Source organism: Thamnophis elegans, chromosome 5 (assembly GCF_009769535.1).
Source record: "Thamnophis elegans isolate rThaEle1 chromosome 5, rThaEle1.pri, whole genome shotgun sequence".
NCBI classification, from domain to species: Eukaryota; Metazoa; Chordata; class Lepidosauria; order Squamata; family Colubridae; genus Thamnophis; species Thamnophis elegans.
The window spans coordinates 100807159-100818847 of record NC_045545.1 but is presented as its reverse complement, the minus strand read 5'-3'; the positions used below and the strand labels follow the sequence as shown (position 1 = coordinate 100818847).

Genomic DNA, 11689 nt, shown 5'->3' with positions numbered 1-11689 from the left:
CCTCCCCCCCCTCCCCCCCGCGCGCGCGTCTACGGAGCCTCGGCGGGACCACCGCGGCCAAGATGGCGGCGCCGGCTGCTTCTATGGCTCCCGGCGGCGGCGGCTCCTCTTTGGCCGGGACAGGCGGCGGCGGCAGCAACGGAGCTGGCATGGAGGTGGACGCGGCGTGTAAGGAGGGGCCGGGCTCCTGCTGGGCGGGGGGGGGGGGGGCTGCCGCGGCAACCACCCCCTTTGACCGCGCGCCTTCTCCCCCCCCCCTCCCCCGCAGCGGCGCCGGCGGTGATGGCCTCGGGCGTGACGGGCAGCGTGTCGGTGGCGCTGCACCCGCTGGTCATCCTCAACATCAGCGACCACTGGATCCGGATGCGCTCTCAGGAGGGCCGCCCCGTCCAAGGTGAGCGGGGCTGGGAGGGGGGCGTGAGGGGGGGGGGAGAAGGAAACCGGGCGGACGGAGCCCCCCTGACGCCCCCTCCCCCCGCCCGCTTTCGCCAGTGATCGGGGCGCTGATCGGCTGCCAGGAGGGCCGCAACATCGAGGTGATGAACTCCTTCGAGCTGCTGTCCCACTCCGTGGAGGAGAACGTGGTGATCGACAAGGAGTACTACTACACCAAGGAGGAGCAGTGTAAGCGGGGCGGCTGGGCGGGGGATGGGGAGGTTTTGAAGGCCGGTCTGAGCTGCCTTTCCCTCCCCCGCAGTTAAGCAAGTGTTCAAGGATCTGGAGTTCCTGGGCTGGTACACCACCGGAGGCCCCCCAGACCAATCTGACATCCACGTCCACAAACAGGTGAGTTGGTCTGAGGGAGGCGGGTGGGTGGGTGGGCGGAGATGTGACTGGGGAGAGATGGCCCTCTGTGCAGGCAGGATTCTCAGGCGCATAGTTCTCTACCCAGGTTTGTGAGATCATTGAAAGCCCCCTGTTCCTCAAGCTGAACCCCATGACCAAGCACACGGACGTGAGTACTTACGCCTCTGTCCTGCCCATTGGAACCCTTCAGCGGCTGCCTCTCCGTGCTGAGCCCAATGGTGAGCTGTGTGCACTCTCTCTTTCCTTAGCTGCCTGTCAGTGTCTTTGAGTCTGTGATTGACATCATCAACGGAGAGGTAATACTTCTACCACATGTCCCTTTCGGTGTTCCTGGGAAGCTCTGGGAAACCTCAGTTCCCACATTCTGTTCCATGAGCTGCTTTCAAGATGGGAGATCCCAAGGGCATTCTTGCGCAGCCTGACTGTACTGTAAGTCGGCTTTCGTGTCATCGTCTGGAAACCCTTCTCACTTCTCCTCTCTTTGTTTCAAGGCCACTATGTTATTTGCTGAGCTGACATACACGCTGGCCACAGAGGAGGCCGAGCGCATCGGAGTCGATCACGTGGCACGGATGACAGCAACAGGCAGCGGGGAAAACTCCACAGGTGAGGTAGGGCATTGAGGATTGGTGTGCGGGAGTGAGCTTCATGCAGCTGTTGCTGAATATGGATAGTTTGGCTGGGAGGGCAGGGTGTAACTTACAACCAGTATGGTGGGGTGGACATGAGTTGTCCTTCTTTACTGCATTTACACTTCAGACTGCCCTGTTAGGAGCAGAGCTCTGACTTTTTCTCCTTGTTTCTCCTTGACAGTTGCTGAGCACCTCATCGCACAGCACAGTGCCATAAAGATGCTTCACAGTCGTGTCAAACTTATTTTGGAATATGTTAAAGCTTCCGAAGCAGGTGAGGTGGAGCTGTAGAAATGCATCAGAGAAGCCTGATGCACCAGCTTTCACGTGGATAGTGTTGATCTCCCAATGCATTTCCTTCCCATGCAGGTGAGGTACCATTCAACCACGAGATTCTGCGAGAAGCCTATGCCCTTTGCCACTGCTTACCTGTGCTGAGCACTGACAAATTCAAGACAGATTTTTACGATGTGAGTTCTCAGGAGGGGAAGAGCTGTAGCTTGCAGCCGAATAAATGCAGAATGAAGTCGTTGCAGGGGAGGAAAGGGGACTGTTGTCTACGTAGAAAAGCTGCCATGCTCAGCGCAGGCACACATGGTACATGGGGCAGCCACCCAAGTGAAATGGAGGGAGGCAGAAAGGACTCCCAAGTTTTCCTAAAGCAGATGGCACCGCAATTTCCCACAGCGGTTTCAGGACTGTGGGCAGCACAGGCCCTGACCTCTCCCCGCTTTCTGATGCCTGTTTTATCTCCTATCTAGCAATGCAATGATGTGGGCCTCATGACCTATCTGGGCACTATCACCAAGACCTGCAACTCCATGAACCAGTTTGTGAACAAGTTCAACATCCTCTATGACCGCCAGAGCATTGGGCGCCGCATGCGAGGACTTTTCTTCTAAGATTTGGTGCTCCCTAATAAAGTGATTGTGCTGAATGAGATGCTGTGCCTAGGAGTGCTCCAAAATTACAAGTGTTATATTTTCCCATTAAAGGCTCATCGAGTCTAGTGTTCCCCCTAAAGCATAATCGGGGATAGATTTGAGCAGAATGCTCTGACTTGCGATTTTTGTATTCAGTGCGTGCGTCCAGTGCAGTTTAACAGCAAGGAAGAAATCAAATACACAACCAGATGAGAGAACGTATTCTGGAAGTGGTACTTGGGGGAGGGGGGGGGAGGGAGAACTTTGGATAATTCACCCACAAGATGAATAAGACAGCAGTATGAAAGGGTTGTAAAGAAGGCAAACAAGTTTAGTTTGCATAAAATCTAACGACTTCCAAATCGCAGGCTATAATTGTTGTAGTCTGCTGGGCTGAAGTCAGGCCACCTTAGTTCCGGATACTTTAAATAGCAAGAATCAGAAGCTGGAAGGGCTTCAGAGGAAGCGACAAGCAATCGATTAAAAACTGGCCCTTGTGCGAAGGCTAAAGCTGTGCTCTTTGTGGCAGATTCCAATTAAGTATTAGGAAAATCTTGTGTGCAGGAGTGGACCTAGTTGCTAAAGTCAGAGTGTATGTGTGTGTGGTCTTTCCCTTCGTTGGATGTGCTCAATGGAATCTACCTGGCAAGCATAACTTGTGCTGAGGCAAGTTTGAACCGTTTCCAAATTTGATAATTTATTTGTATTTAACTTGAAAGCATATTCTCCCTTCAGAAAGGCTGGGGGAGGGAAACTCATCATCTTCTCTTGCAAAAAATGATTTTAATCTATAAAGATCATATATAAAAAGTATAAACTCTTGCGTGACTAGATTAGACACCAAACCTACTTCTATAGTAATAGCAATTGGACTTACATACTGCTTCAAAGCCCTTTACAGCCCTCTCTATGCATCTTGCCGCCTCCCCAACAATCTGGGTTGAACTCTGCGCAGTGCACAATGCAGCATTCTAACCACTGCGCCATCCTTGAGTCTACTACGCATCTGGCCAGCAGGCTGCCAGTTTGATACCCCGGTCTAGTATATTTGCACCGCAAAGCCGATGTGATGTACTATCAAGGCCCAGCAGTCTCTTTTGTAGCAATCCTAAGCCTAGCAGGAATAGCCAACTCTCCAGAAGATAGGCTTGATAATGAAGAATCTTGGCAGACTTGAACATTGGGCACTAACAAAATGAAATTCAATGGTGAAAAGAGTCAGGGTCTACATTTAGGCAACAAAAACAAAATGCACAGGTACAGTATAGGTGGTACCTTGCTCAACAGTAGTAACGGTGAGGGGGATCTTTGAGTCCTAGTGGGCAACCATTTAAATAGGAGCCAGCCATGTGCAGCAGCTGCCAAAAAGGTCAACACAGTTCTAGGCTGCATAAACAGGGATAGAATCAAGATCACGTGAAGGGTTAATACCACTTTATAATGCCTTGGTAAGGCCACACTTGGAATATTTGCATTCAGTTTTGGTCGCCATGATGTAAAAAAGATGTGGAGACTCTGGGAAAAGCACAGAGAAGGGCAACAAAGAGGATTAGGGGACTGGAGACTAAAACACATGAAGAATGATTGCTGGAATTGGGTATGTCTCGTTTGATGAAAAGAATGACCAGGAGAGACATGATAGCAGTCTTCCAATATCTCACAAAGAAGAAGGAGCCAAACTATTCTCCAAAGCACATGAGAGCAAGAACTAAGGAGAAATTTCTTGACAAAACAATCAGTGGAACAACTTGCCTCCAGAGGTTGTGAATCTCCAACACTGGAACTTCTTAAGAAGAGATTGAATAACCATTTGTCTGAAATGGTGTAGGGTTTCCTGCCTAAGCAGAGGGTTGGACTAGAAGATATTCAAGGTCCCTTCCAACTCTTATTCTATTTCCCAACACCTTGGTGGCTGTTGCTGGGCTAAACAAACCTCGCTTGGTGCACAATTTCCCAATGGGTCTGATTCAGCTTTTGCTTTGCTCTTTGTTCTCCCCCCACCCCAAAGTTTTTTTTCCCCCCCGATTCCCAACATCAGACTTCACAGTACTTACAACACGGTGCAGTTACCGGATTATCACTTGTCACTCCAAGCGTACGCAACAACCATCTTCCCTAGGCCACCACCACCCAAAAAAAAAAAAAAAGATACTTCTCAAAATACAGTTGATTTATTGAAAACAATAATATTCAATAAAGTGTTTATTGAGAAGAATAGCTTCCATATAAGAAGAACCACGGCCACCACTGCCACTGATCAAATAAAAGTGAGACGGGTCTTTTTCTGGTTCACTTGCCAGATGTTGAGTTCCTCGTATTCGCTGAGAGCAGCCTGGAACTGGACGGGGGTAAAGCCCTTGGACACACAGTGCTGTTCAGCCTCCGTCAGCTGGACAGAGTGAGCCCCTCCAGGAGGAACCAGTTCTCGGATGGCTGCAAAAATCAATTCGGAGGGACGTTGCATCCTGTGGGAGCGAAAGAAAAGGGTGCTCTTGAGTTCCCCTCCTCTCCAAGCAGCAGATGACCAGGAATTTTAGAGAGCAAAGCCCCCTCCTCACCGATTGGGTTGTCCCCTGTCCACCAACAGGGAATCCTTAGACATCTCCATCAGGCGCATTGCTTCGTTGACATCTTCCTTCTCAACCAGGTCCACACGCCTCAGCCGGGCCTAGGCGAGGGAAGGAATTGGAACACTGTCGATCAGAGTCCAGTTTCACCAAGATCAGGGCTCTGCAACCTTAGACACTCGAAGAGCCATTTAGACCCATTTCCCACAGAAGGCGCCAGGAGCCACAAAACCTGGCTGGGTGTGGCCAACTCAATGCCACTCCCCCCAGTCACATGACACCCCCCCAGCCACACCTACCCAGCTGGTCATTAGGGCAGAGAACCGGTTGAATTATTTGCCCCGCCCCACCCGTTCCCTCCCAGCCACCTCTTGGCCTCGGGTGTGTTTTTCACCCCTCTCTCTTTTTCTCCCCCCCCCCCACTTCCCAACCCACACACCCAGGGAATAACCGTAAGGAACTTCGGCCACGTTTCCTGTCTCTGGAAAGAGAAAAATAAACCTTGCGTTGCAGAAGGAGTGGCTGTCAGGATGTTACATCGCAGTGCCACGAGGTTGCCACTTTAGATGGCTGCAACGCACTTCAGAGAAGCATCATCCCAAGCAGCAGCACATTCACACAGGGACGCATACACACCATGCAACTTGGTCCAAAGTGGCCAGAAAATATACTCCCCCAGCACCGGGGAGACGCTTGGCAGACAAAGTACGGGATGAACCCCCCCACCCCCATCACCAATCCTTGCAAAACTGGGCAAAGGCGGAGAGAGGGGAGCAGACGGAGCCGAATCCATCTCTCTCTCTCTGCCTGCCTCTTTCACTGCCCAGCACTCTCAGCCTTGGTTGGTGCTGGACGCACGACCTGCTCTCTATCCTGAGAAACCGGCCCATCCTGCGGGGTGGCCAGTTTCCAGGGGCAAATGGGGCAGGGTCACATTGTCACTCGCGTTATAATGGGCTCCCGGAGGAGGGAACCCAGTATCCCGCATTGTGAAGCGCGCTAAATTTCACTGTGCTGCGCAAGGATGCCCTGCACTGCCACAGTGAATAATCTGAGGATCCTCCTGCACTTCGAGTCCTGCTGGAGCAGCAGCAGACGACAGCTGTGGGTAAGAGGGCCTTGGCTCAACACCCCTTCCTGTATCAAGAAGCCCCCGTTGACTCATGCATGAATTACTGCAATGGGCACCACCCTTGAAGGGCACCCATGAACTGGTGGTGGTGCAGAATTTTGGGTGTGCTAAGAATGGCACCTGTAACACTTTTGCTACGTCAGCTGCACCTTCCGGGGTCCAAATGAAGGTGTTGACTATGTCCTACATGGCAGGTGGCCAAGCTACCTGAAGAATCATCCTACTCCCATCGCATGGACCCCTCTTCAAACTGGAAGGGCCAGGGGGGAGATCCTGCTCTATCATTGCCCCCACCCTAAGGTGGCGCAGTGGTTAAATGCAGCACTGCAGGCTACTGCTAGATCAGCAGGTCAGCGGTTCAAATCTCACCGGCTCAGGGTTGACTCAGCCTTCCATCCTTCCGAGGTGGGTAAAATGAGGACCCAGATTGTTGTTGGGGGCGATATGCTGACTCTCTGTAAACCGCTTAGAGAGGGCTGAAAGCCCTATGAAGCGGTATATAAGTCTAACTGCTATTGCTATTGCTATGAAACAGCCTTTGCCCTAGAGTTGAGATGAGCCCCCCCCCCCTTTTGGGGAAGCGTAGGAAGACATGGCTCTGCCAACTCACATGGGGCTGGGAGAGGCAGGCGGCCCTGGAAGCGGCTGGCACCCTGAAGGGGCTCTTCCTGCCTTTTAATTCTTTATCCGTTTTACTTGTTTTTTTGCTTGGCTCATTTTACTCGGTGCATATCATGTTTTTGTATTTTTAGGCTTTGATTTGTAAGCCACCTAGAACCACTCTGAGGGGGTAGATGGGTAGCATCTAAATTTGATTAAAATAGGTAAAATAAAGCAAACAATCCTGGAACATGGTTAGGAACCCACAATTACTACCTCATCTGTAAGCAAATTGACAAAGCAGTTCAATATTAGTGCACCAGATTCTTGGGATCGCTGTTTTTCCCAGCAGAGTAAATTTGCAGCTCCCCACCGTTTTAGCCAATTGTGGGTGCTGTTTGAGACCCAGTCTGCCCACATCACTTCCACCACCATACACACACACACACCAAGCTCTTTTCTGAAATGAAGAGCAACCCCCCCCCCCCATGTTGCTCACCAGGGCGGTGGCCAGGCGGAGGATCCCCAGTAAGGTGCGGGCTGAGGTGTACGTGGTATCTTTGTTGGCACGGGCCTCCTTCCGCATCTCTACATAGGCCGCTGTGATATAATCGGCCAGGGCTTCGGGCACCGCCGGCTGCTTTTGCTTGCAGGTGGCGATGTATCGCCTATGGGGGGACCAAGGGGAACGAACCTGAATTGCCTGGGGAAATGCCAGGCAGACTGTTCACCATTACGGCCCCCAACCCCAAAGCCATATGGCCACAACAACTTCTGGGAAGCAAGGAAGGCTTCCCCTGCTCACCTCATCAGGCCCATGTCAAGTGGCTGGAATTGGCAAGGCGGCTGACGGCTGTGCTGGTGTACGTAAGTGATGTGCTGGGCCAGACTGTGGGAGACAGAGACCTTCTTAGCAAAGCAGAGGGAGGGGAGGGTTGGCAGAGCGGCTAGCAACTCCCTCCTTTCTCTTACCGGAGGTCGTTGTCCCGGTCAGGCCTATCCTGGATCAGCCAAAGTAAGTCGAAGCGGGAGAGCAGTGCTGCAGGCAGCTGGATATTCTGCTCCAAGCTGCGTTTGGGGTTATACCGCCCGTAGGCAGGGTTAGCAGCTGCCAAGATGGCACAGCGGGCATTCAGCGTGGTCAGGATGCCTGCCTTAGCGATGGAGAGGGTTTGCTGCTCCATCACTTCGTGGATAGCTGTGCGGTCCGACTCCAGCATCTTATCGAACTCATCGATGCAACAGACCCCCTGGTCGGCCAACACCAAGGCTCCGCCTTCCAGAGTCAGCTCCCCCGTCAGCGGGTCACGCAGAACTGCAGCGGTCAGCCCCACCCCGGAGGACCCTCGGCCTGTTGTATATTGACCTGCAGGGATGGGACAGAGATTTCCACAACAGCCTCTCAATTCCTCCCTCTCCTGCAATGATGCTGAACCGCCCCTCCCCCCTCCGGCTGGCCACTCGAGGCCTCTGGATCGTAGACACCCCTGTGCACTTGATGACCAGGTTCGTTTTCCTCCAAAATCTCCCTGGTCCCCAAGAATAGCCCTTCCTCCCTGACAGACGCTAAGCAGCTCCTGATAACCATCCAGAGGCTGCAGCCGCCAGCTGATCAGCTCTGCCAACTCTGGCAATCAGCCGGCAGACCCCCTCTCCCCATTACAGACTCACTGCGTGGTGCTAGGCGGGTGATATAAGACAGCAGCTGAGACTTGGCCACACCAGGGTCTCCCATGAGGCAAATGTTGATGTTCCCTAGGTAAAGCACAGGGGGGCCAGGCTGTTGGACCCAAGCCTTGGAAGCCCTTCCCCCTCCCATCACTTTTGGGGAATGCTAACACGGATGACAAGGGTCATCAAGGGTGGGAAAGACAGGAATGGGGCCCGAGGGCGGTGAAGCCGGGTGAGCTTCCTAGTCACAGAACCTACCCCGGATCTTCATGCCGCGTGGACTCTGGTCCACACCGCCCACCAGCAGCAGCAGCAGGGCCTTTTTCACGTCCTCGTGGCCATAGATCTCGGGGGCAATGGAGCCTGCCAGCTTGTCGTAAAAGTCCTCCTCTGTAAGAAGCAAATACTGTGTGTGGCAAATGGCTACCGACACGGGCAGCTTATTCCTCTCCCAGAAGGCCGGCCTTGCAAAGAAGCTCAGCAGATGCCGGGGCAATGAGGCCCCGACCTCCAGACTCCAGGGAAGGCAAATGCCCCAGGTGCCCACACAGCTCCTAGTCCCTCAGGAGGGGCTGGAAGGCTTCAGGACGCGACTAAGACTATCCCTAGCGGTGCAACTTGCGCAATGTTAATAGGCAGACCACAGGCCTGTCCTTTGAGCAACTTTTGAAGTCTGGCTTTCACAGTGCAGGTAGTGCTCGATTTACAACCATTCTTTTAGGGACCATCAAAGGGACAGCCCCACTGCAAAAAGGGACTTATGACCGTTTTTCACAGGAGCGTTGCAGCATCCCCGCGGTCACGTGATTCCCCCCCCCTTGCCCCCTTCTGACCAGCAAAGGCAACGGGGAAGCCAGGGTCATTTAACAACTGTGGCAAGAAAGGTTGTAAACTCACTTAGCTGTGTCACTTAGCAACATAAACTTGGGGCTCAATTGTGGCTATAAGTCGAGGACTACCTGTATGGCCAACCAGACGAAGAAGAATCCAGGAGACAAAATGTACAACAGGCGATTCAATCAGGATCAGAGGCAGAAACAAGGCTCCCTCAGGCGCCATGCGGCACAGCTAGATATTGGGCCCTGCTAGCCAAGATGTTGGGCTACGGCCAGGGAGACCCGGGAAGTCCATTGTCAGCCACAGAAGCTAGCGGGACTCTCTCAGCCCAACCAATCTCACAAGGTTAGTTGTTATTGCTGCACAAAATTGTACGTGTGCGTGCTGAAAAGTGTTCTTCCTGAAAGGAGGAACATGCAACTAACGGGCAAGTATTAAAACCATCATCCAATCACGACGCAGGGTTTGAACTACAGAAGAAGTGAGAGCCAAACAACTTTTTTTCTAAGGGAGAAAAAAGGGTTTCTTTTTCTTCTCAGGGGGAGGAAGGAAAAAAGAAAACTATCGTACCTGTAATCAGCCGCAATTCTTCTTCAGTGAGTTCCGCCTCTCCCAACTCCTCCTGCTCACTCTTGCTCATGCAGGTGATGTGGTGGGCCTCCAGGTATGTGTCGGAGAGAAGGCCCTGGGGCACAGCAAGGGACACACTCAGCTCGGAGGTCTGGACCCCTCTCCGGCCCTGCCACCCCTCCACCCGGACACCCACCTGCAAGAGCTGCCGGAAGCCAGTCTGCCGCACAGGGAGAAAGATGCCAGTCACACTAACGTGGTCACCTGGCTGCACGAGACGCGTGTTCTCGCCTTGCACACTGACACTGATGGAGCGCGGCAAGTTCCCCACTGGCACCTGGTCACTCTGTAAGCAATAAAGGCCAGAAAAGGCCTGTGAGGCTTAATCGGCATAAGGCTTTGCAAAGGGGTGGTTCACGGACACCCCTTCCACTGCATCGGGCACTAGCGGCTTTGACGCACAAACTGCAGTGAACGCAAAAGCTCACAACCAAGTGAGACAAACGTTAGGAACAACGACATCTCCCACTGATGCCGGTTTCCTATTCTGTTGCCATGGCGGCCAATGAAAAGCAAAGAAACCCATAAAAACCACGCAACCGAAACTCACGTGCTCCTGTATTTTCAGCTCCTGGTATCTGATGAACTTGGACCCTCTGCTCTGCAGGTAGAGGCGGCCACCAGCTCGGTTGGTCTGGCACTCCTTACTGGGGCACATCAGCAGAGGCATGAAGCTGGAGGACTGGATCTGTGGGAGGGGGGGGGAGAGAGCAAAGTAGAGGGGGAGGGCCAGGCGGAGGGAACCCGGAGGAGGATCCCGCGAGGGTCTCCCACTCACCGGCTGGTAGGTCTCCGCACCACACTGGTCGCAGCTGTAGGTGGCCACCACCATGCGAGGCTTCACGTCGGAGACCCGGGTGACGATGCCCCGGACAGTCACCAGCTTCCCGATGGAGTCGGCCTTCACCTCCCGGATCACCCGAGGCTTGGCGCTCGAGGGCGCTTTGAAGTACAGCTCGCTGCCAGACCAAGCAGGGGAGTCTCGCACCCTCTTCCTCCACCCGCCCCCATCGGGGTCCAGCGGAGGCGCCCCCTCCCCTCCCCGTCCCCCCTACGGGGCAAGCGGCCACTCACAATCGGCGCAGAAGCTCCGCCGGGAAGCGGTTCTGGGGGTCGCGGGGCTGCCCGGGCTCCTCCCGCGCCCGCCCCTCCATCAGCAGCCGGTGCTCCAGGTAGACGTCCAGCGCGTCCCGCGGAGCCACCTGCGAGAGCGGGGGGAGGGGAGGGGGGGGAGGTTAGCCGGGGGGGGGGGGCGTTGAGGCCGGACCCCCCCCCCTCCTCCTCGCGGACCCCCCCCCCCCTACCGACCTGGCGCCGGCGGAAGCGCGGCAGGAGCTCCCAGACGGCGTCGGCGAAGAGGCGCTCGTAGCGCTTGGCGTTCTCGCAGGTGGCGTCCAGCAGCGCCGGGTCCTCCTCGGCCACGTCGTCCAGCTCCACGTAGAGGGCCGCCTGCTCGCGGTGCGCCAGCCGCTCCTGCGGGGACCCAGACCGTCAGGGGGGGGGGGAGGAAGGACCCCACACCCCGCCTCACCCCCCCCACTCCCCCCCCTACTCTCCCGCCGCCGCCGCCTCACCAGCTGCTCCCGGTAGGGGAAGACCTTGGCCGGTCCCTGCCGCCGGAAGCCCTCCAGGAACGCCTGCGCCCTCTCTGCGGGGAAAGCGGGGAGCGGTTAGCCAAGGCGAAGGAGGGGGGGGAGGCCGCCCCCGCCGCCCGGCCTCCCCGCCCGGCCTCCCCTCCCTCACCGCGCTCCTCCGCGTAGTCCCGGCCTTTGCCCGCCGCCATCGCGCCTCCCGCTCCACTTCCAGCCGCCTCAGAAATGGCGCGAAAGCGGCTCGCCCCGCCCCCGAGCCCGCCCGGCCAATCGCCGCTCCCGCCCCTCCCCGGCGCCC

The 11689-nt window shown here is 55.1% G+C and overlaps 2 protein-coding genes across 2 annotated transcripts; one reads left to right on the top strand and one right to left on the bottom strand.

Moving 5' to 3' along the window:
* Position 1: 1 nt before the first annotated feature.
* On the top strand, positions 2–2381 carry COPS6 (COP9 signalosome subunit 6). The gene is made up of 10 exons (XM_032218670.1): positions 2–168; positions 269–394; positions 493–624; positions 698–786; positions 893–955; positions 1056–1103; positions 1299–1413; positions 1621–1713; positions 1809–1909; positions 2201–2381. The coding sequence occupies exons 1-10, from the start codon at positions 63–65 to the stop codon at positions 2339–2341; spliced, it is 1014 nt and encodes a 337-aa protein (XP_032074561.1). The 5' UTR covers positions 2–62; the 3' UTR covers positions 2342–2381.
* Positions 2382–4549: 2168 nt separating this feature from the next.
* Positions 4550–11632, bottom strand: MCM7 (minichromosome maintenance complex component 7). Its single transcript, XM_032218953.1, has 15 exons — positions 11543–11632; positions 11374–11447; positions 11108–11272; positions 10874–11001; positions 10578–10758; positions 10350–10487; positions 9936–10085; positions 9740–9854; positions 8591–8722; positions 8333–8416; positions 7634–8027; positions 7467–7550; positions 7161–7329; positions 4921–5030; positions 4550–4827 (listed from the first exon to the last, which is right to left on the bottom strand). The coding sequence occupies exons 1-15, from the start codon at positions 11580–11582 to the stop codon at positions 4620–4622; spliced, it is 2172 nt and encodes a 723-aa protein (XP_032074844.1). The 5' UTR covers positions 11583–11632; the 3' UTR covers positions 4550–4619.
* Between the last annotated feature and the right edge of the window lie 57 nt (positions 11633–11689).

What these genes read in the sequence shown, in the direction of transcription:
- COPS6 (XM_032218670.1), top strand. Translation starts at nt 63, where the DNA reads ATGGCGGCGCCGGCTGCTTCTATGGCTCCCGGCGGCGGCGGCTCCTCT. An exon ending in ACATCCACGTCCACAAACAG is followed by an intron (nt 787 to 892) that starts GTGAGTTGGTCT and finishes TTCTCTACCCAG; the next exon opens with GTTTGTGAGATCATTGAAAG. An exon ending in CCATGACCAAGCACACGGAC is followed by an intron (nt 956 to 1,055) that starts GTGAGTACTTAC and finishes CTCTTTCCTTAG; the next exon opens with CTGCCTGTCAGTGTCTTTGA.
- MCM7 (XM_032218953.1), bottom strand. Translation starts at nt 11,582, where the DNA reads ATGGCGGCGGGCAAAGGCCGGGACTACGCGGAGGAGCGCG. An exon ending in GCGGAGCTTCTGCGCCGATT is followed by an intron (nt 10,759 to 10,873) that starts GTGAGTGGCCGC and finishes TTGGTCTGGCAG; the next exon opens with CGAGCTGTACTTCAAAGCGC. An exon ending in AGAATTGCGGCTGATTACAG is followed by an intron (nt 8,723 to 9,739) that starts GTACGATAGTTT and finishes TGCTTCTTACAG; the next exon opens with AGGAGGACTTTTACGACAAG.